The sequence below is a fragment of the Fusarium venenatum genome, assembly GCF_020744135.1.
Source record: "Fusarium venenatum strain MPI-CAGE-CH-0201 chromosome Unknown EDB82scaffold_3, whole genome shotgun sequence".
Classification (NCBI taxonomy): Eukaryota; Fungi; Ascomycota; class Sordariomycetes; order Hypocreales; family Nectriaceae; genus Fusarium; species Fusarium venenatum.
Window position 1 is genome coordinate 4340725 of NW_027072131.1, and position 21699 is coordinate 4362423.

The 21699-nt window shown below is 46.6% G+C and overlaps 8 protein-coding genes and 1 non-coding gene across 9 annotated transcripts; 5 read left to right on the forward strand and 4 right to left on the reverse strand.

The window, feature by feature from the left end:
• The first annotated feature begins 98 nt into the window (after positions 1-98).
• On the forward strand, positions 99-3064 carry EDB82DRAFT_507129 (uncharacterized protein). Its single transcript, XM_025727788.2, has 3 exons — positions 99-514; positions 587-2349; positions 2401-3064. Exons 1-3 carry the CDS (start codon positions 442-444, stop codon positions 2770-2772), a joined length of 2208 nt encoding a protein of 735 aa, XP_025582220.1. The 5' UTR covers positions 99-441; the 3' UTR covers positions 2773-3064.
• Positions 3065-4141: 1077 nt separating this feature from the next.
• On the forward strand, positions 4142-5365 carry EDB82DRAFT_558728 (aspartic protease; the record flags this gene model as incomplete). The annotated part of the gene is made up of 1 exon (XM_025727790.1): positions 4142-5365. One exon carries the CDS (start codon positions 4142-4144, stop codon positions 5363-5365), a length of 1224 nt encoding a protein of 407 aa, XP_025582221.1.
• An 842-nt stretch (positions 5366-6207) lies between these two features.
• On the forward strand, positions 6208-6995 carry EDB82DRAFT_246944 (uncharacterized protein). The gene is made up of 3 exons (XM_025727791.2): positions 6208-6632; positions 6691-6763; positions 6816-6995. Exons 1-3 carry the CDS (start codon positions 6301-6303, stop codon positions 6930-6932), a joined length of 522 nt encoding a protein of 173 aa, XP_025582222.1. The 5' UTR covers positions 6208-6300; the 3' UTR covers positions 6933-6995.
• Positions 6996-7058: 63 nt separating this feature from the next.
• Positions 7059-8556, reverse strand: EDB82DRAFT_477855 (uncharacterized protein; the record flags this gene model as incomplete). Its single annotated transcript, XM_065608098.1, has 4 exons — positions 7059-7621; positions 7828-8235; positions 8274-8410; positions 8444-8556. The coding sequence occupies 4 exons, from the start codon at positions 8554-8556 to the stop codon at positions 7059-7061; spliced, it is 1221 nt and encodes a 406-aa protein (XP_065464029.1).
• A 2539-nt stretch (positions 8557-11095) lies between these two features.
• Positions 11096-11851, forward strand: EDB82DRAFT_477856 (uncharacterized protein; the record flags this gene model as incomplete). Its single annotated transcript, XM_065608099.1, has 1 exon — positions 11096-11851. The coding sequence occupies one exon, from the start codon at positions 11096-11098 to the stop codon at positions 11849-11851; it is 756 nt and encodes a 251-aa protein (XP_065464030.1).
• A 261-nt stretch (positions 11852-12112) lies between these two features.
• EDB82DRAFT_246955 (cutinase) lies at positions 12113-13309 on the reverse strand. Its single transcript, XM_065607304.1, has 3 exons — positions 12787-13309; positions 12612-12729; positions 12113-12556 (listed from the first exon to the last, which is right to left on the reverse strand). The coding sequence occupies exons 1-3, from the start codon at positions 13228-13230 to the stop codon at positions 12375-12377; spliced, it is 744 nt and encodes a 247-aa protein (XP_065464031.1). The 5' UTR covers positions 13231-13309; the 3' UTR covers positions 12113-12374.
• A 1238-nt stretch (positions 13310-14547) lies between these two features.
• EDB82DRAFT_t221 lies at positions 14548-14637 on the reverse strand. The gene has a single exon. It is a non-coding gene; the product is annotated as a tRNA-Ala (tRNA).
• Positions 14638-14858: 221 nt separating this feature from the next.
• Positions 14859-17998, reverse strand: EDB82DRAFT_464578 (uncharacterized protein). The gene is made up of 5 exons (XM_025727794.2): positions 17709-17998; positions 17594-17648; positions 17031-17534; positions 16794-16979; positions 14859-16728 (listed from the first exon to the last, which is right to left on the reverse strand). Exons 1-5 carry the CDS (start codon positions 17867-17869, stop codon positions 14974-14976), a joined length of 2661 nt encoding a protein of 886 aa, XP_025582225.1. The 5' UTR covers positions 17870-17998; the 3' UTR covers positions 14859-14973.
• Positions 17999-19879: 1881 nt separating this feature from the next.
• On the forward strand, positions 19880-20388 carry EDB82DRAFT_507145 (uncharacterized protein). Its single transcript, XM_065608779.1, has one exon. The coding sequence runs from the start codon at positions 19980-19982 to the stop codon at positions 20268-20270; it is 291 nt and encodes a 96-aa protein (XP_065464032.1). The 5' UTR covers positions 19880-19979; the 3' UTR covers positions 20271-20388.
• The last annotated feature ends 1311 nt before the right edge of the window (positions 20389-21699 follow it).

A 21699-nucleotide genomic window follows, 5' to 3' on the forward strand; every position in this document is an offset into this window, starting at 1 on the left:
GTCTTAGTTAGCTAGCTACTCTCGCCTCGGGCTGCATACCAAAAACTGGCTGATCAACGGGGTTAGGCATCAGCATTTTTATCCTTGTCAATGAACGATGATCGGAAGATTATTCTTCTAGAAAACATCTTTTCTTCTTCCATGACTTGGCAAGAGATTTAAGGTCGTTGTTTCATATCTTGTCCTTGCACTTTTGTTATATCACACACCAAAATGCTTCTTCTTTAGGCTCTTTTGCATCGATTGTGATGACATGCTTAAAGATAACGTTTCCCCACTCGAGAAAAAGACTCCACTAAATTGCCGTTGAGCCGTTCGTTGGGCAGGTTTTCCTCCCTTTTTTCTCTTCACCTTCTTTCTACCGATTAATTTAATTCGAGGCTGTCTGCCACTTTTCTTACGAAACGAAAAAGGGCAGCCTTTTGTGAATCATCCTCCATTATGGCTGGTGTTGATACCAGCGAGATCCGCCAATGGAGATCAATAGTTACACTCATCGCCTTTGTAATTGCTAGTACGTTCTAGCTTGCACAACGCTCAACACATCACATGTATCACTAACATTTGTCCTATTGTTTGGTAACAGATATCCTTGTACTCTGGCCCTTCCATATCCCTGTGTACGTCCCGAAACCCCTCGTGGACGTGACATGGCGATGTTTTGTCCACCTTCGCATTATACCAGCAACCACACATCATGCCATTCTTCACAACAAAGAGCGTTGCACAAAACATTTTGTGCGCTTCAATTTTCCTGTCAATTTCATTACTGCGCCTCTAATTGCTGATTTGTTCCTCTTGGCTATCTCTGCGATTGGTCGCCAAGAAGTACACGATGGAACCGTCGGCGCAAACCATATCCATCCTCTTGACATCATGGCCTTCTTCATCACTCTGGCTTACATTGCCATATCTATCGACGCGTCTGGTATCATCAGATGGTTGGCTTTCAAGGTGCTGTCCTGGGGTGGAAAGGTCGGCCATCGACTCTTCTTCTACCTCTATGCTTTCTTCTTCCTGCTTGGAAGTTTCATCGGCAACGATCCCATCATTCTCTCTGGGACAGCTTTCCTCGCATACATGACGCGAGTTTCGAAAAACATCACAAGCCCGAGAGCTTGGATCTTCACGCAGTTCTCAGTTGCCAATATCGCTTCAGCCATCCTTGTCTCATCTAACCCCACCAATCTTGTCCTGGCTGGGGCGTTCGATATCAAGTTCATCGTCTACACCGCCAATATGATCGTTCCGGTTGTGGTTACAGCCATCGTTCTCTTCCCATTCCTCCTCTATGTCGTGTTTGCCGATGAAAAGCTCATTCCTTCCGAAATCGAGATGCACACCCTACCTCAAGCAGCGAAAGAAAAAGAACCGGTCAACCCAAACATCCCCTACGTGCAACACCAGGCCGAAGAATCCGCCGAATCGGGTGAGGGCCGACAAGAAATGACTCTCTCACTTGCTTACATCATGAATCCATTCCTCGACCGCAAAGGCGCAGCATTTGGCGCTCTAATTATGTCAGCCACCCTCATCACCGTCTTAGCTATCAACGCCGCGAGTACAGGTACTGGCGAGATCCCTGTCTTCTGGGTGACTGTTCCAGCCGCATTCGTCATGTTTTGCTGGGATTTAGGATCTGGCTGGATTCATCGACACGATACGCGTGAAACAGCTGCAAAGTACAAGGCGGAAATGGTAACCGCAAGAGCCGAAAGAGCTCTTCAAAGATCTGCAATTTCGCAGGATGAATCAGAACCCAAGCTGGATGCCACGTTTGGCGTCTCCGATGGTGGTGCCGCTGCAAATGGCGAGCAAACAGAAGGCATTGCACTCAAGAATCTCCCAGACACCAACGACCATACCAATTCTCAATTCGAAATCCCAAAGCTGGTGGTTTCAAACACTGCAGGAAATAGCCCTGTTATCATATCAGGATCGGAGCCACAAACGCCAGCGCAAAAGTTCAACACTCCCCCGGGTGGCGAGGACACTCTCCACGCCCAGAACATGTCAACATTACCCTCGGCGCAGATGGATGCAGAGAAACTTGAAGCTGGCAATTCCCAACAAACATCAAAACAGCCGATTGATAAACCCAACCTGGTTTCAAAGTCGCGAGAGGCATACGAGTGGCTCCAAGAGACCTTTCCAACTGTTATGGCTGTAGCGGCTCATCTTCCATTCGCCTTGGTACCATTTGCGTTTGCCATGTTTGTGCTCGTTCAAGCACTTGTGAGCACAGGCTGGGTCAACGTTTTTGCGTGGGGATGGTATCACTGGTCCAAGAGGACCGGTACTATTGGAAGTATTGGTGGAATGGCATTTCTTTCAGTCGTTTTGTCCAACGTAAGTCGTCTCCCTCAAGCAGAGACTGTACAACATTCTAACTAATTCTAGTTCTCGGGCACTAACATTGGCACCACGATTCTTCTATCACGTATCATCCAAGCCTGGAAGGAAATCAACTGCACAGTAGACACCAGTCTCATCACTGATCGAACATACTGGGCCACGATTTACAGCATGGCTCTTGGCGTCAACTATGGCGCGTTCAGCACCGCTTTTAGCGCGTCTTTGGCTGGTCTTCTTTGGAGGGACATTCTCGCTCGGAAGCACATTCATGTAAAAAGCCACGAGTTTGCACGAGTGAACTTTCCTATAATTGCTATTTCCATGGCGGTTGGATGCTTGGTTTTGGTGGGAGAAGTGTATATCGTGAGGGATAACTCTCCGTATGCATCTTGGGAAAAGGCTTGTCCGAATCGTTGATAAAGCGGGCTGATAGATATACTCTAATATACTGTATATATTTTCCATTCTCGTTTTAGTTGAAAATAACCTTGATGTGCCTCAGTATATTAAGTATGACTTAGATTTAATCGACGGCATGATTTTCCTGAGGGGTAGTTTCCTGCTACACGAGCTTTTACATATGGATAGACATGTTGACTTGTATGGAATCCTAAAATGGCTAGTGGTTAGCAGAAAACTTGGCCTCCCAAGTCTTAGAGTATAAAAAATAAGTAGTCTAAGAGCTATAGTCTAAGGAGAACAAACTGACCTACTAATTTCGTCTCTTATACATCTAGGGGTCAAGTTTTCTGATACCCTAAGGAATGACACGTTCGGTCGTGCTTGTAGTTTAAGACCTCAAAACCTGACATTTCTTAGTCCCTTATCTGCATGTTGGAACCTGTTTAACACGCCATGTATCAAAATCGCGCATAGTGTTGTTGCGGTCGGATCGTTCCTGTGAGCACGATTGGGGATTTGTTCCGCATACAGCTTTCTCTGACTATCACGAACACATGACAAAAGTACGAAGCTATACAGAAACTAAACAAAAGGTCTTTAACGACTGACTAGCTCCAAACAAGCAGTGCCGTTCCATGTGCCACTAAGAACGGATAAGGAATGATCTGCAGGGGTATCCGCATTATGAAATTTGAGCTGGGCATTACGCTTATCGTAACCGCCCTTTGCGCCAATAGAATCTTGGACAATCTCTCTTCTAATTTATTCACATGACAATTCAGCCCAATAGATCCTCTGATAACAGTAGCGGAAAGACCCTTGTCCTCAGGTGCTTCCTCAATTCTCGAATGCCGAGTCCCGATCTAACTGCCTCTAAAGGCCTTAGCAATGCCGAACTCCGGACATAATCGGCGGTAACATCCATTATTGGTAGGTAGCTACGCGGAGCAGACTACCCGATACCTACTAGATGTTTTATAATTGTAAAATACAAGGCTGTCAGGGACCCTTTGTCGAGAGTAAAGCGGAGGTGAATCTGCCACAAGGAGCCAAGCAGGTGCCAAGGACGGGAGGCTGCATTGACAGATCAAGCCAAGAGTTTAGAGACGGCAAATATTCAGCGAGTAAATAGCCCGAGACATATCAAATGGATCATCTGTTCTTGGAAGGTGAGTCGGATAATGGAAGCCGATTGAAGTGGGAGCGAGATCAATGAAGCATCACGCAATCAAGACATTACCAAGTTCTTGCAAGTACGACTATTCCGTATCGTGTTGATAATGTATAAAGAAGCGGTGCAGACCGTCCTATCCAAGATTTGAATCATCACCATCATTCGCTTTCTGCCTTCTCACTACTCTAACCCTCCAGTACTATCTTCACGATGCCTTCTCTCAACGCTCTTCTCGCTGCCTCTTTGGCCTTTGCTTCCATTGCCCTCGGCGCCCCCGCCGTCCAAGACAAGCACTTTTCCGTTGAACAAGTCAAGAACCCCAAGTTCATCAAGAGCGGTCCCCTGGCCCTTGCCCACGTCTACTCCAAGTACGGCGTTCCCCTTCCCAAGGGTCTCGAGAAGGCTGTCAAGGCCGTCAAGTCTTCATCTCACTCCAAGCGTCAGAACGGCAGTGGTTCAGTCATCACCACACCCGCTGATGAGGATATCGAGTGGTTGACTCCTGTGCAGATCGGTACACCTGCTCAGACTCTCAACCTGGACTTTGACACTGGTTCTTCCGACCTTTGGGTCTTTAGCACTGAGACTTCTGGTAGCAGTGGACACGACGAGTACAACCCTGCCAAGAGCAGCACTTCCAAGAAGCTAGCTGGTGCTACTTGGTCTATCAGCTACGGAGATGGAAGCACCTCATCTGGAGACGTGTACAAGGATAAGGTCTCCGTCGGCGGCCTCGCTGTCGCCTCACAAGCTGTCGAGTCTGCTCAGCGCGTCTCCGATGAATTTGAACAGGAGACTGGCCTTGATGGTCTTCTCGGTTTAGGTTTCAGCTCCATCAACACTGTCAAGCCCACGAAGCAGAAGACCTTCTTCGACAATGCTATCTCCACTCTCCAGTCACCTGTCTTCAGTGCCGACCTGAAGCATCAACAACCAGGAACCTATAACTTTGGCTACATTGACAGTTCCGCTTACACCGGCAAGATTGGCTACGCTCCCATTGATTCCTCTGGTGGTTGGTGGGAGTTCACTTCCTCCGGATACGCCGTCGGCTCCGCTGCTCTCAACAAGAGCCCCATCACTGGTATTGCTGACACCGGTACTACCCTCCTTCTCCTCCCTGACGCTGTCAACTCGGCCTATTATGCCAAGGTCAGCGGTGCTCGCTACAGCTCATCTTATGGAGGCTACGTCTTTAGCTGCTCCGCTACTCTGCCCAACTTCAGCTTCGCTGTTGGTGGTGTCACCATCACTATTCCTGGTTCTTATATCAACTACGCTCCTGTCCAGCAGGGATCTTCCACCTGCCTCGGTGGTATCCAGCCCAGTGACGACATTGGTATCAACATCTTTGGTGATATTGCCCTCAAGGCTGCTTTTGTTGTCTTTGACGGTGGTAACCAGCAGGTTGGCTGGGCCAAGAAGACTCTCTAAGCGTCTCTCGATTAGTTATCTGCCATATTTCTTCTGTATATACATTCATCCTGTCTATAAGTTGAACTAGCCTATCTTTACATTATTTCCCGTCACATATAAAAAACGCTTGTACCAACAGTGAAATCGTGTGCTTTATACTCAGAAGCCTTTCAGGTGAAGTTGGGACTTTTCAATTGGATGCTCTTTAATAATAATTTATAACAAACATCAAATATGACATTATTAGGTCAGTTCATGTGTTTAGTAGACTCTTTAGACTGTTTATTTTTGTACTCAAAGACATGCCAGCTAACCTATATATTACGCAATAGTGAAGCGCAAGCCTACCAGTATTCGTTTGAACGCCGTCGTAGCAGCATGTTGGGAATATGATGGCTGCATCATGACTTCAACAATTGGCGGAAGGCTGGCTGAAAGTGAGACATAACGACGATGAACCCTTTAGACTAACCGTGTTGGGGTAGCTTCACCAGCACTCAAGAGCTGAGTGTGGTAAGAACGGTGATGTGATGCATTTTAGCTATCAATGTTCTTTCTTTGGATTGGCTGGTTTCCTTTTGGATGGTGAGGTAGAATAGTGCAACATACACTTGAGATGAATAAAGAAGCCTGAAACAATATGGCTGAATTACCTTCTCTAGCAATTGGCTTCTAGGCAATTGTTAAGAGTCTGTGCGTTACAGTGCGCTATAGCAATTAGAACGCCAATTGGCTGCTTTGCAGATGAGAGACAAAAAGTTACTTTGTGCCATTGGCCTGTAAGCCACTTGCCAAGTGACTGTGCGACAATGTTTCAGGGATCATATTGCATGCATATAAACCTCACACACCCTCGATTGTAAAAACAAGAAACATTCCCCGACAATCCAACCACCTCGAGACCTTGCAAGCAAGGCTTTCCAAACTATTCTCATCAGTTCGACTTCCTCAACATGGCTTCCCCGAGTGACATCGACGACAGTCTCCTCAAGGCTCTTGCTCAATATGTCACCACTGGTACGGATACGGGCAGCACCACCAAGCAGGATATTCAGGAACTTGCTACCGAGACCATGTCCAGGCCCGGCGGTCGAGCCCACCTAGAAGCCCTGGTTGCTTCCGACCGCCCCGACCACCAGCTCTGGAAGATACAGGCTGTTGCTGATGGTACCATCGCCATCACCAAGACTCATGTCTCCATTAGGCTCGCAGTTGATACTCTTGAGTTGACGTTTGAGGCCAGCGGTGAGGGCTTCTTTGTACCGTGGAGTGGCTCTCTCAACGTGTGAGTAAAATACACAGCGACTGTTGCGCAAGTAGATAATAATACTGTCGCAATTTAGTGGTACCCTCCTCTACAACGACTTGGAACAGCTCCTCCCTGGCGATGCTACCTTGAAACTCCATGTATCTGTAGTAAGTAGTGAAAGTGACAAATTATTACTTGGAGGAAGCTAACGGCATGCAGCCTGATTTTCATGTCAGCATCTTCCGCAATGAGGTTTGCATTGGCAAATTCTACTTCAGTAATATCGGCTTTATCTTACCCCCTAGCGAAGTGAGCCTGGACGGCATGATCTTTTAAATGTTTCAAAGGGTGATAGACATGGGCAGCATTGATCGTCCCAGCTGAGTGGATTTGAAGTTATCTTTATGTTGACTGTTTATTTGATGCTACTCAACTTAAGGATGCCTTTTTCTCTCTATATCTCTAGAAGGCGCCGAGCCCTTTGTCAGCAACATATTCGTAAAAATGAGGGATATCGTTGATGTCATTCTTCCCAGACTCTACCTCCCAGAAATGATTGCGTGCTCTTTCAGGCGGCGGTTCAAGTGTTCGCCCAGCCCAGTAATCTTGCCACTCCGTAGATCGCCATCTCTGGCGCTCACGCAAGGATGTGATGGGATAACGGAACTCTACTATCGACTGTTGCACTTCAATATCTTCAGGAGACGGGAAGTGTTCAAAAAGTGGTGCTGTATATAATCTCCAATTGTCGCAAAATATCCATGCTCGCTGCCGATATATCTGGAACTGTATGGAGGCCTGTCGCTTTTCTTCAGGCAAACGAGTTGAGGAGAGTGCATCCATGATATCACTGCCGACAGAGTCGTTGTCCGAGTTTTCATCATCCTCTAGCGGGGTGTCTATCTGACAAAGATGGCCAACAAATGACTTATTCGTATGTGCAAAAAGCTGTGACAGGCAAACAGGTCGATGAACGAACAACTTTCGCCTTTCAATGTCGTAAAGATGCGTGTATGGGGCACAAACTTCGAGTGAGACAAAGTATAGCCAGCTGCGAAGACGCTCGCGACTTTCGAGGGTCTGACACGTCGATATGAGCACGTGGACAAGAAGATCCAGTCCGTGGCATGATAACCACCAGGAGATATCTAGGCAACCCCCGGGTAAATATACATCAGTGAAGTGGGCATGAGAAGAAAATATAGATTGTCGGGAAACAGTAACGGTTTACATCTTGCAGTTTCGGCGATAGCAGCTGCGGCTTCGTGCGTCTTTCTTAGTTGTGCAAAGATGACTCCATAGGAAGCTTCGACATAGGCATGGACACAAATGACGGATTCGTGGACGCATGGGTCAAGCTCTTTCAGCAAGTCATGAGCATTTTCTCGATAATAGGTATTGTCCATCGAATGTTTCAGGCGTGGATCGTAGATCTTCATCAGTACCTCAAACTTGAAGAAAGCCCTGAAAAGACGATATTTCTCGGGCCATGTCAAGTCGTCAAGGGTGACTCTCATTTTGATCGTACTGCTAAACGTGATTCTGGGTAGAGACATATATGCTTGGGTTGGCGATGTAGATGTTTCTTTTGTCATGTCGTCCTCGATAAAGAAACCAGTGCGTGTAAAAGGCGATGTAGCTTAGTCATTTCAGCGTCTGTTTCGAATAATGGCAGACACTTGACAAGCCATCTGTCCAAGAAGAAGGCTGTCTTTTCCTTATTGCCCATTGATTCGTTGAACCTGATGATTGCCATGGCATCCTGAATGAACTCTTGATTGCCGTTGTCAACTTGAGTCAAACTTGAAATGAACCTTTGGAAAAGAGTAGATTTGGAAGCAACATACTGATTCCACATCACTGGGGATACATTTGTGAGCCGCCATAGAGTCGTGTGTGAGTGAATATGGCTCATAATCTCGAGCCGAATCCCAGGTGATAGTTTCTGAAAGGAATCCATCTTGTCGATTTCTGGTGCCGAAATGTGAGAAGAAAGAGTAATATGAAGGATGTACAATGTGTGTGGTTATTCGCTCCCTATTTATGTGTATTCATTTTAACTTTAGCATGAAGCTTCGTCCCTCCAAACCCAATGACGATTATTAGGCACAAGGTAAATATGTATGCCTAGATGAGAGCAGTATATTGCGACTTCTGCGTTTTTATACTTTTGTTTTTAGGTCTCCTCTTAACTTAGCTGTGCATCCCATAGTAACCAAGTTTCTCAGTACGTGCATGCACATACATAAGTGGCAGACTAGCGGCGTATCAAGTAACAACGTAGCTTCTAGATAGACAGTATATAAGCTATAACTGATAGGAAAAGCATTTGTTAAGTTGTGTGTATGGCAGCTGCGTCTTTCTCCATTGATTGGTGAGACCAATGGAGTAATGATAGTGGAGTCGCTTCGTAGAACATTCGTTAATCCAGTACACATTCTTCCCCACTATACCATACTACAACCTATCCGAAGGTTTACTTCATCCCGACTCAGCGCGATCTGTTTACCGTTTCCATCCACGACGGGGTCATAGAAGCCGCAAGTTCCCAGTCTACATACAAGATGCAAGCCCCCGGGTTGTTCACTGTTGCAGCCTGCTGCCTGAAGTTTGCTGGACTTGCCGCATTCGCATGGTGTGTTATTCGGATCGTTGCCTCTTTTATCTGCAAAACAAAGAAACTGGCGGCAGTTGGTACACTTATAGTATGGGCGAGAGGCGTTTCCGTTAGGGTTTAAGAAATTAGTGATATGTCTTCGGCTAGGACTGTTGCATCGGAAGCAAGCTGGTGGAAGTTCTGGCGCTGCAGCGAGGGAAATAGATGAAGGATCGGAAGATGGTTGAATCTATGTATTAGATTGCATGTTAGCTCTGGCAACAAATCCTTGGGCATCGGGTGACTGTGGTCTTTTATACCATTGTTGGATAGCAATAATTATGCTGTATCTGGTGACTTGTTTTCGGCTTCTTCAAATGAATTTGACAATGCTCGGGCATTGTGGCCCTATCAATTCCTCGAAAACGAAACTGAAAAGGAGATTGATGCTCTTGGATTAACTTTTACGATGATCTTTATGTCAATAGACTAAGAATCTATGGACGAAGTCTTGTCTACCTTTATGTTGCAATGATGATGGTCGGCCTCCCTGGAATTTACAATTGCCCATTGTGTCACATCCTATGACCAATAATACTCTACCACGTAAACACACCGTTCACAATTTCGAAACAATGAATGCCAATTGCTCTACTCCATCCTGGCACAGTCATCTGAACTGCTGTTGACATACTCCGTCAGACAAAGTGGCTTACATTTCCCGCATTCAATGTTCTCTACTCCAATATAGTGACGTGACACTTGATCAGCTATCCTGCAAGTGGGGTAACAACCAACCTGACGCTTGTGACGTTAATGTGCCTATGAGGCTGGTTTGCATCAGGCTGAAGCAAAGATTAAAGTACAAAACTAAATAGCCTAAGAAGTCACCTAAATAGCATAAATCAACCTGTTAATTTTGTCTCTTATGCTTCTGATAGGTACCGGCCATTAAGATACAGAAAGCTTGCAGCATTTAGTTCCTTTTTTCCTGCTATCAGAAATTAATGTCTATGCAGCCTTGAGGTCGGTTTGTTGGTTTGTGATAACAACGTAAGCGAGGTGATAGACCTGCATGCATCGCATCAAACAGCATGATATGACAATTACCCCGCCCTCGTGCAACAACTTCCACTGTTTGAATTCATTCCATCTACAACGAATGAAGGCACCGCAGAAATTAGTCAAACCGAAGACAGTACAAACCAAAACCAAGACCAGAGCGCAAAGAATGTCTCTGGACACTCCCCGGGACAGCCCTTGTCTCTTTATGAACCACTCAACCAAGATCGGGACTGCACGCGACTTTTACGAATCGAACCTGCCAAAGAAAGCGACCCAATCACTTGCAGATTGTTCGAAGTTGGTTTTTGTGAGAAGCCAAAGTTTGACGCGCTTTCATACATGTGGGGAACTGGGAAGGCGGAGCAGAAGATCATTCTCAACGGCCACGACTTCAGTGTCCGACAAAATCTTTGAAATGCTTTGCATTACCTCCGAAAGCACTGCCCTGGCACCGATTCCTGGATCGACGCAATATGCATCGATCAGAACGCCAACGATGAGCGGAATAGGCAGGTTCGCATAATGCACCACATTTATTTACTTCAGGGCTCAGACCGTGGTTATATGGCTAGACAAAACCTATTCAACGTACGAAGCAACTTTGCCTGACCTTCGGAATCTCAGTCATGAAAATACTCGTGATGGAGTAGAAACTCAAGAATTAACACCAGAACCTATTCAGTCCGACGTTGCTGTTCGCGGTTTGGCAACAGAGTTGTGCAATGATGCCTATTGGAAGCTCCTTTGGATAATACAGGAGATTGAGCTGGCCCGGAGCATCAAAGTTTGCTTTGGGGACTCTGCAGTAGAATGGAAGCATTTTACCCAGTTCCTAATCATGCATAATCTTGGATCTGATGGACCCATAAGATTAAACAAGGAGAGGGAAGATAAATATTCCGGGTCAAGTACATTACTCCATCTACCAAACGAACGCCGCGGAGCCGAGTGTCAAGACAGAAAAGACAAGGTGTACGGCCTTTTGGGGTTGGCCTCGGATGCTCGCTGTTTCGATATCGATTACAACAAGTATTTGTTCGAAATTTGGACCGACATAATGGAATTTATGAATCTTCACAATTTGTTTTCCAATGTGGGCATCATAGCAGTTGGAAACCTTGTCAAGTTTTTACTCATGGGGGCCCAATGCGACCCTTTGCAGCAAATCCTGAGAACATACGAACCTAGGAATGGAAATGACACAATCATCACAGACAAGGAGCACTGCAAAGCATTCAAATTACCTGGTGTGGTATTAGGGTGTGTCGTATGTGTTGGTCCACAGCCTCACGAAATTATCGGAAACCTATATGTGGTAGACCAGTGGATACAACAGGTTCAAGCGAACTATAGGGACAGCCTTGGCTATGCCCATAGAGAGAGTGATGATCTTATCTCCACGATCCTAGACCTAGACGGTGACAGCCTTTCAAGGAAATGCTTCGATTGCAGGAGTACTATACAATGGGGACACTACAGAGGGGACATAAACCTAACTTGGGCGGCACGTTTGCAACGCGAGGCTCGAAACCTCTATAAGGAAGACAATTCACGTACAGAACAGGCTTCTGCCAATAGCCCTCGCCTCTTCTAAATGTTCGTTAGAAATGGGGTACCTAAGATACTGGGCCTTTCTTCCAGCGATATACGCGTGGGGGACATCATCTGCTGGCTTCAATTCCCGCGAAGAGCCGTCATAGTTCGAATTTATGACGGTACAGATAATTACAAATTGCAAGCAGTCGGTACGGTTGTCGTTACAGCAGATTTGAAGGAGACCTCACTTGGCCATTCACAACGCCAAGACTGGGATGATGGCAGATTGAGATTGGACATCTTTCTAGATGCAAGGACGATTTTCGTTCTCCTGGCTAATTAAATGCAGCAGAGATTGATTCACCTAGGTACCTTCTGAATGTATTCTTAGAAATCACTAGACTTGACCTGTGGTGTCTGACCGGTCACTTAATATTTCAACGGCTTTTCAAGAGAACTACATTGATACGGTATAATCTCGTTGTAGTGTATTTATTCTATCGCTAATCATGCATGTATATCTATAGTGGTGGACAACAGCAGACTGCGACAGTACAAGATCATTTCAACATATCCAATTCTTAAACACGGGCAGCAATCCACTCAGCGGCAGCAGGAGCATCTTGCTGGTATTGGCTGTGTGCTGGGGTGACAATGATTCCACCATCGCAAATGTTGTCCCCAGCGCGACAAAAGACGCGAGTACGAGCAGAAGGAATGGTGCCGAAAGCCTGGTTGCGCTTGGGGTCACCAAAGGTAACAGCTGCACAGACATCTAGTTAGTCAAGGGTCTTGAGTTGGGTGGTGTAGGTACTGACCAGCAGTGACTCGGTTGGTCACGGAAGCGGACAGCATACCAGCAGCGTTGTGCACGAGCTGGGCGCCCTGGCTGTAGCCGCTGATGATGATCTTGGTGCTGGGGCACTGGCTAGCGGCCTGCGAATAGTATTAATAAACGGATCCAGTCACCTTTCTTTTTGTTGATGAGCATACCTGGGCAATCAGAGTAGCCATAGTCCTGCTACCAGCAGCGTCACCTCCCGCGAGATATCCAGCAATATTGGCAGGGTATGTGACACCTTGGACAGCCAGGTTGTTCAAACCAATGCGGGAGGCAAGGTTGTTGAACAGGACAGGCCCAACGGCAGCTGAGTCTCCAACATTACCAGCCTGAGTGGTGCCTCGAGCGTAAATCATTGTGACTGGACGGCAGGGTGTCCCATCAGTCAGCTGGTTGTAAGTGCTGGAGCTAAACTGCCGAGCATGAAGAGAGTTGGCCTCAGAGTCTTCGCTGTTCATGTGGGCCTCAAAGTAAGCTTCGAGTTCAGCAAGGGGAAAGTCATCGTCAATCTCCAAAGCCTTGGCCGTGGTGCCCTCTGTCACTGGGGCGGCATAGGCAATAGCCGCAAGGGCAACGAGGACTTGAGTGGGCTTCATGATGCAGTTTTCTTGAACGAATGTAGTGGGCTTGTCCTGGATTGGCTTGATGAGTAGGAATAGTTGTTAGGAGGATCTATCCTGCTTCTTATACTTTTGCTAACACCAATGTTGCCAAAATACCGCCAAAGACAATATCAAAGAGACTGCAACACCACCTACCGATTCATACAGCAATCATACACATTACCAGATAACCTTCTCTTTTTAGCGTTGCAGTCCGTTCTTGCAGTATCACCTACATCGGCAATATGATCACGAGTCCTCAATGCAGATCGCAATGCAGCACACGTGGATACATCTCTTGGCCTTGAGCTTCACGATATCGTAACCCCACCTGTAAGGAACTCGATTCATATAGGAAGCAATAAATTATCTACCAAGGGTCTGTCACTCGAATCGTTACATAGTTCCAGATTCGAGAAGCAGACCTGCTGCATTGAGCCAAAATCTCACCAGGGGTAAGAGACCGATCAAGTTTAAATTTGTCCACCCCTGCATCCGCCAAGGTTTGGTGCCAGTTACCTGCCTATTCTAGTAATTATCACCCGGCATTTACGATACGCGGCGGGATTCTCGGAGTGTCATCTTCCTTTCCCCAGATTATGAGAAATCCCCGATCATAAGAAAAGCACGTTGTGCGTCATTTCAATGAATGATTGATATACATGGAATCAGGACATTGTCTGCTCTTTGAAAAGTGCCAAGATTGTCTCCAGCAATATTGCAGAAAATCTAATTCCACGCACTAGTCTCGCACCCGATCTTATACTCCAGAGTCTGCGTAGCACGGTAAACAGGAAACACCTTAAGGCCAAATATTAAGCCGACTTCTGGGTCCTGGTTTATATTTTATCTTGCTCGTATTATTAGGTACACCGCATCTCGAAGTATCACATCGAATCTTCTCTTCGAAAGCATCGGTTGTATAGAGTTTCGAATGACTTCTGTACTCACGAAGTTCGTAGTTGAGGAAGGCCAACAGCCTCTCCAAACTTTCAACGTTGACTAACCACGCCACTATCTCATAGTTGCAGGTTTTTCATATTTATGAATGTTGAACTATTGAATTGTCGATTGACTTATCTTAGTTTCTATCAACACTACCGGATCGAGGACGCTTAGCCAAGAGAGCCAACAAGCGACTTCAGCAACATTAGCGTCTCTGGCGATTAATCAACTATGTTTCGACCAATGGCTGCAACAAAAACACAACGCTACGTAATTTAGAAATATTTTGCTCAAAAATGAAAAGGCCACGATCCTACAGAAATGACAAAAAATGAAGGTACAATGGCGGAATCTAACCACCGACGATGGACGAACAGGGAATCGAACCCTGGACCACTCCCAGATTATTCAGTCGAATTATGCTAAGGGAGTATTATACCACTAAACCATTCGCCCGATTTTGGATGGATTTCGTTATTGTAAACAAGCATCATGTTGCTGCGCGTTTTTGCCTCGCGGGGTGCATGAGTTGGAGGATCGAAGGCAATTGTATGGCGAGACAACCAAGGCTGGGCAGATATGCCAACGTATCTACCAACACAATTTCAAGCTCTGTTACCAACACCCCCAAATTGTTGATGGTATTCTCTGAGTGCCAAGGTAGTATCGAGGTTGCACAAGTGTAGAAATATAAATCTGGATACGAAGCCATCATACTAGTCAGGCCATACATCAACTTCATTCTCTCCTCTTCATGTATAAATATCATGTCTTTGTCATTATTCAAGGTATCTATATGCTAGATATATACAACTCTATAAGTAAGGTATCAATGAAAGCCGCTATTGTCCCAACATTATGATCCATCTGTCTATCACTCAACTGATGTGACTTGACAGAAACATCAGTCTTACCCCAACCCAACGGTTGTAACTCAATCGCCTTTGCCGTTGGCAGTCCAGGCTGATGAGACTCAATCTCATACGGTGGCTCAGTCACCGTGTCATGACTCCACGACGGTGCCAAGTCATCGCGAGGAGGCTCAGGTTTTCTTGATTCAACCTGAACTGTCACCTCTTGAAATACCACGATTCCACCATTCAAGAATGATTGCTGGTACCCCGAGTAATGGCGTTCCGTAGGGGGTTGAATGTCCATCGTTTCTGGTATTTGAGGGGTGTCATCGCTACCTCCAGGAGGACACAAGTTGACTGTTGACGACGATCGTCCGGAGTCTTTCGATTCAGCTCTGGTCCGCATCACTGTCATCTCAGACTTCTTGACTTTGGACTCTGTTGTTGTCACAGCGCTCCTAAGTCGGCGCATTGTTGAAACAGGCCCAGATGTGAGCTTGTTATTCGCCCGGCTTGCAGGCAACGTTAAAGGATCAAACTCGTCATGGAGAACTCGGATGAACTCTTGACGGGACTGAGCCAACGTTTGCCGCATCTTGAAGAAGCTAAGCGGCATCCATTGGCAGTTGGGGCTGGTGGAAAAAACGGGATGTGTGATTTTGAGCCGCAGCGCCATAATGACTGTTTCGTCTACCTGATCGCCGTCGAGGCCGAATGGAAGTCGCACCATCGATGTCGTCAGCACCGCATCTTGGAAAGAAGGTTCATCCACCATTTTCCGTAGTGAGTGGATCGCATTGGAGAGATGCTTGGCGAAGCTTTCTTCATCAGGAGACCTTGGTGTGGCACCTCTAGTCCTTAACCTTTGAAGGGCTTCTGGCACCGGCAAGCCAGCTATCCTTTCCAAGAGCCCTATTTGGGACTTCTGAATAGTCTTCATTGGTAACGGTATTGAAGGAAGCAAATGGCGAGCATCTTTTCGGACCAGAACTTGGGGTTTGTTGACTCCTGTATCCTGGATGGCAAAGAAGCCAAGATGAACTCCGGCCTTGATCCGAATTTTCTGATCAACAAAGATTCTCATATCGCGAAGCTTTGTCTTGAACTCGGTTGACTGAATCTGCTGGTGAAACCTCGAATTGTTGCTGACTTGACCAGGATCGACAAAGCGGTATCCAGCTGATACCAGTCTTTGCATCTCTTCGTCTGATGTAAGGCGGCGAACCAAGAACATCAGCGCACCTCGTCCATCTATCTCTTCCTCGAGTCCGACTTCTTTCTCCATGTTGTGATGCTCAGATGCGCCCTTGGAACTTGTCTCGCTAGAGTCGCCAGTGGCCCTGTACTTCTCGAGTGCCTGGAGGTATGCTTGGTTGGATGCTGTTTCCTTGGGTAATACCTCGTCCCATAGAACGCCGACGTTGATAAGAGGTTCATTGAGCTGATCACTGAGCTCGGCAGCTGCGACACAGAAGAGCTCACGGAAGATGACATCGTATCCTTCGATAAGTTTCCCATCGTCGGTGATGAGCTGGATACCCTTCTTGGCGTCCCTGTGGCGGCTCTTGTGAGGCAACTGTTCAAGATGCCGTCTCATTCCATTGATTAGTCCTGAAATACCAATCCAATTACGTGAGGCCTGGAACATCCAAGCAAATTGAGAATGCGAAGTGTTGAATCGTTCCTTTTTGTTCTACAGGAAGAGAAGGTGAATTAGTATTTCGAATGAAAGTGAAGCATAATTATTCTTGGTCTTACCTCGCCAATGAAGAAATCAGTAACGACAGTACTAGGGAACACTCCATTAGAATCAATAAGTAGGCGGCCGTTCTTATCAAACACAATAGCGCCCAGTTCGATTTGCTGAGCACGACGAGCTGCTTGTTTGAGAGTACGGGCCCGAAGGATAGCTGATCCAGCAATGATGATACAAGCGCCGAAAGACTGCCCTAGTTAGCTCAGCTGACCTGTGGACGGATGTCCTCAAACACTCACCAAACAGATAACTGCTACTACAGTTGCAGTGCGTGAGTTTTCCTGGATTCTTCTAAGCCGAACAAGTCGATACTCGGTTCCAACAGATGCACACCAGTGCATACTGGATACTGCACCAGCCAGTACAAAAGCGGATATTGTTCGCTTCCACCAAGTACCACCCGATAGAGATTGCAAGATAAAGAACATTGCTAATGCGACAGTACTGGCAACGACGGCAATTATAGCAGCCCCGACGATGTAAACCTTGCTATAGATGCATTCATAGTTTTTGATTGACGCGTTACCCAGGTAGTGCATTCCGCAAATGGCGGAACCACATAGGATGCCGGCTGTGATGACTCTCCACCAAGCAATTCGATTTGAGATTCCGATGGCGTAAAAGGCGGCGAGAAGAAAGATGACAGGCATCCAAAAAGAGAGTACTGTGATGCCAATGGAATAGTCGACTTGCATCTCTGCCTCCCCTCGGCCGAGAGTGAGGGCTTGGTTACCGATAAAATGCTAAACCGTAGATAAGCATAAGAACAAGATGCTGTGGATTAATTACTGTCCCAACTTACCATAGACCATATTGATATACCGCCCATGGTGATCGCTGAGGACACGAGCACCAAGCTAAAGCACGTGTAAGCAGGCCGTCTTGGAAAAATCTACATCTTGGGGCATATCACGTACTGATTCGAAATACCGTTGAACCATGATCTCCGATTGATCAATTCTAGAGTGGAAGCAGCGCCCACGAGACTGATGAGATAGCTCAGGGCGACGTATCCCGCATTGTATTCCTTAGGGACGACATGGCCCCGATACAGTTCGAGGAGACCATCAATAGGCATTTTTTCCAGGTCGCAAATGCAGACCAGGAAAAGGCAGAGGGGCCTTGCCAAGGGTATATATTGGAGCAATTAGTCTTTTCTTTGCGAAACGACTCAAGGAATGAAGATCGACCCTAGAGGCGTTAGAGGCGTTGGATGGATGATCGACTAAGCGATATTCGTAGTGGAACTGGTGATCGGACCCCCGGATGCGTTAGTGGCGTAAAAATAGTTTCTACTGGGCGGCAGGCACGGATGCCTTAGTAGAGAACCGGTAGTAGAGTCCCTGGCTAGGATGTCTGACTGTTGGGAATTTAAACTTTACAGGCGACATCCTGGAATGTAGCGATAAAGCTAAAGCAAGGAAATTGCGTTTGACCAGGTTGGCGGCGCACGATCTTTGTTATCTAGAACGAACTATTCCGTGAATATCACTGATGGGGACGACGGGAGGCTACGAACAACTCATTTATGCGCGACAACTCCAGATGCGAAATGTAGACTCATTTGTTACTGACCAAGTAGATTTCAATGTTCTGGTGGAGATGTTTGGCGCCACACTATGGCTAGTAAAACGACAGTCTAGTACTGGTAACCTAGTAAAGCTGGTCAGTGAGTAGATAGCGTAGGTTAGTACCATATTCCGGGCTGAACTAAGAGCACGACCCGAGTTTCAAGGCCACCCACAGGTAATTGCTCAAGGGCATTCAATTCATCCTCATCTTATTATTGTCGGGATGAAGGATAAAGAAGTGGATGGTTCCCAAGTCATCGTGCGACAGAGCTTAGGAAACAGCCCGAGTCCTGATCATATCTTTTCGTCTGTTTATGAGGGCACGGCTCCAACTTGGCACACCCATCTCATCCCTTGGTTCTCTGTCATGCGAGACACGACTCAGTGTTCCCTTGTTTATCTTTAGTGTTTCTCTGCCCTACCAGGTAATCTGTAGTGGTTGCGGAAGTGGCTTCAGCAACCTATCGGATCTTGCCCTAGAGAACACTTAATTCTGTGGAGTCAATGCGTATTACGTATATATGTATATCCGGGATCGTTTATAACTCCGAGAATGAATCTCTCAAATATGATGTGTTGAGGTGACTGTCTTTTACTCATTTATAGTTGTGGTGTTCGGAGTTGTTTTTGTCTCAGTCGCAGACTATCAGAATCAGTTGCAGTAGATTCAGTGGTGGCAAACTCAATAGTAATATCGGTATCGATGAGACCTTCAGTGGCTGTCCTAGCTTCAGCCGCGGCAGCGAAGGTTTCCGTGAGGTCTGTGTTGGCGATGGTGGCTGGAGCTGAGGCCACAATCTCGACGCTCGTCTTGTGCGCCACGTCGCAGGTTGCTGACATTCCTGTCTGTTGACTAGAGAATATTCGCCTAAAGGAAAGCTACGATGTCGAACTAACGTTAAGTTTCACGGATGAGGTTCCTAGGGGACAGAGAGAATATATAAGAAAGTGACGTGTGAAGTTGTACCTTTTCCTTTGCCTACATATTCCAAATCCAGAGCCCAAAAATTCAGCTGAGAACAGATCCCAGTCACATATTGTCAGGGTTGCCGCGTGATTGATACGTTGCCCCGCAGGATGGGCCTGAATCAAGTCAGGGGCTGCTACCCTGTGGTTGTCTTTTAATTAATTCTGACGCAACACGCATGGAGAATGGTTACTTCGTACTCAGTGGATTCCCCCGAAAGCTTATCAGTTTTACCTACTAAGATAAATCTAATTTCCATTTATATCGCCCTCCTGATTGCGAAGGCTGTGGTGGTTGCGTCCACTTAAGCCTGTTACACAACTATGGCTGTCTGAACTAATGGTAGCTTTGTGTCTGTGTCACCTAAATCTCACAAGCCTATCTGCCTATCTACGAACAACGCTCGTTATCTAGCCCCGTTTCGTCGTGTTACTCTTCCCTTTAAGGGTCTTTTGAGTCATGCGCCGGAGGCTCTGGCCAACGGTATCAACGCAAACATGGTAATGAACCGCAGGCAAGGTATTCGTATAATCGATCACGACGACTCGCAAATCGAGCGCTTGAATGATTCTAATGAGTCCACGTGCGGGAATCAGGCTGTGCAGCATCGGCTTGCTAAATGGCGCATCACTCTTCGCCAGCCTGCCATTATGTGTCTCTTCTTCCTATGCGGCATTGCTTTAGCTATCGGCCACCATGTTTTCTACCAGTCTATGTCAGTCGCAGTTACGCGATCTACCAAATCCCAGCAATGGACTATCCGGGTTGGGTCGCTGTTCGCTCTAATGGCAACTGTTTGTTTTCAAGCCTGCGTCACTACGGCTTTCAAGCAAGTGATATGGCGCACGCTCAGATGTCATGATATTGAAATATCCGTGATTGATAAGATGTTCACTCTCACATCGGATCCCTTGTCATTCTTTGCAGGTGTCTTCCTTTAGCGTCTATAGCACCCCCGGCAACGCTGTCGGTCGGACTTGACGATAGTACATCAACCAGAAATATCTCAATTCCGGACTTCAACAGGACTGTCGAGTGGTTGCTAGAACGAAACACAAATGGCACAGTTTACAATTATTTAATCCCTACATCTAACGCTCACTTATATGCGAAACGTGTTGCATACAGAGGCATTATGTTGGCTCCCACTGCTCCCGCCCCGTACTCAACTTTCCAATATAGCTTCTACGGCCCATCGGTGAATTGTCGCCGTAGCACAAAAAGTGAAGACAGAGAGTTTGCAATTGTTGCCGAGGATTTATTCAGGTATAAAAATCTTGCAGTCGTGAATCCTGAGGCTATGCGCCCCCCGAACGAAACATTTAACCAAGATGGGCTACTTATATATGCTGCCTTCCCGCCGACTATCGATAAACCTGTCATAGGTGAAAGTCCATTGAATCACAGTGTGTTGTGGAAGCGTCCTAGACTGGGAGAAAATATAACACAGCAGCTTTGAGTACAAACCTCGGATCAAAGTATCGTTTGTTCCTTGGTCAATGCCAGTTTTGTGGTACAATACTCCTACCTCAACTCAAGGCCGATTGCCGTATACTCAAATACAAAGAGGAACAAGGTCCAAGACCCTGGGTATATGAAACCATCCTCTGGCGAAAACGGCGCATATTACTCCGTCTTCCGTGCCTTTCCATCAACACTAGGCGGGATAATCAGCGGAAAGTATGACGTCTCACAAGAAGAACTCCGCCAGGGCGGGAATAACCCGGTGCTTGCGACCGGCCTGACAGCCTGTGAGTAGTTCACAAATACCAGCTGGATGAGGCCAAACTTCTACAATCACAAAGCTCTCACTCAGTCACCTTTTCCAGAGGAGGAATAGTTGTGTTGAAATCGGATGTTAGTCCGCGCACTCGAGGATTTGATGAATAATATCACTATCAGTTTACTAAGTGTACCTGAACTAACGTGAGGACCTACCAACATAAGACCATATCCAAGTGCTAATTGGACACTAGAGCTCACACTGTCTCTAATATTTCGGCAGATGTTTCGACGACTGAAGTACATTATCAATACTCTCCCCGTCGCCTGGCCCTTTCTTACGCACTAGCTGCTTTCGCCACCCTCCTATTTCTTTTAGCTGGATTTTGGGCTATTTATTCGAATGACGTTGTCCATGATAGCTCGTTCTCCAGTCTTCTATACACAACATGCAATGCCGAATTGGACACTGCAGTCATCAACGCGGGACTGTCTCTGGGAGCTGAGACGAACGACGGTACACTAGATGATGTGTAACTCCGGTTCGGCTTACTCAATGACATGTCCGAAAGTACAGGAGAAGAAAAGAGCGCGAAGCATGTTAAATTCGGCTTCAAAGATTCGGTCACGCCGTTGGAGAAACGAGAC

What these genes read in the sequence shown, in the direction of transcription:
- EDB82DRAFT_507129 (XM_025727788.2), top strand. Translation starts at nt 442, where the DNA reads ATGGCTGGTGTTGATACCAGCGAGATCCGCCAATGGAGATCAATAGTT. An exon ending in CATCGCCTTTGTAATTGCTA is followed by an intron (nt 515 to 586) that starts GTACGTTCTAGC and finishes GTTTGGTAACAG; the next exon opens with ATATCCTTGTACTCTGGCCC. An exon ending in TTTCAGTCGTTTTGTCCAAC is followed by an intron (nt 2,350 to 2,400) that starts GTAAGTCGTCTC and finishes AACTAATTCTAG; the next exon opens with TTCTCGGGCACTAACATTGG.
- EDB82DRAFT_246944 (XM_025727791.2), top strand. Translation starts at nt 6,301, where the DNA reads ATGGCTTCCCCGAGTGACATCGACGACAGTCTCCTCAAGGCTCTTGCT. An exon ending in TGGAGTGGCTCTCTCAACGT is followed by an intron (nt 6,633 to 6,690) that starts GTGAGTAAAATA and finishes GTCGCAATTTAG; the next exon opens with TGGTACCCTCCTCTACAACG. An exon ending in TGAAACTCCATGTATCTGTA is followed by an intron (nt 6,764 to 6,815) that starts GTAAGTAGTGAA and finishes AACGGCATGCAG; the next exon opens with CCTGATTTTCATGTCAGCAT.
- EDB82DRAFT_246955 (XM_065607304.1), bottom strand. Translation starts at nt 13,230, where the DNA reads ATGAAGCCCACTCAAGTCCTCGTTGCCCTTGCGGCTATTGCCTATGCC. An exon ending in TGGCTACTCTGATTGCCCAG is followed by an intron (nt 12,730 to 12,786) that starts GTATGCTCATCA and finishes TACTATTCGCAG; the next exon opens with GCCGCTAGCCAGTGCCCCAG. An exon ending in GACCAACCGAGTCACTGCTG is followed by an intron (nt 12,557 to 12,611) that starts GTCAGTACCTAC and finishes ATGTCTGTGCAG; the next exon opens with CTGTTACCTTTGGTGACCCC.
- EDB82DRAFT_464578 (XM_025727794.2), bottom strand. Translation starts at nt 17,869, where the DNA reads ATGCCTATTGATGGTCTCCTCGAACTGTATCGGGGCCATGTCGTCCCT. An exon ending in TTCAACGGTATTTCGAATCA is followed by an intron (nt 17,649 to 17,708) that starts GTACGTGATATG and finishes CACGTGCTTTAG; the next exon opens with CTTGGTGCTCGTGTCCTCAG. An exon ending in TAGTAGCAGTTATCTGTTTG is followed by an intron (nt 16,980 to 17,030) that starts GTGAGTGTTTGA and finishes TAACTAGGGCAG; the next exon opens with TCTTTCGGCGCTTGTATCAT.
- EDB82DRAFT_507145 (XM_065608779.1), top strand. Translation starts at nt 19,980, where the DNA reads ATGTGTCTCTTCTTCCTATGCGGCATTGCTTTAGCTATCGGCCACCAT.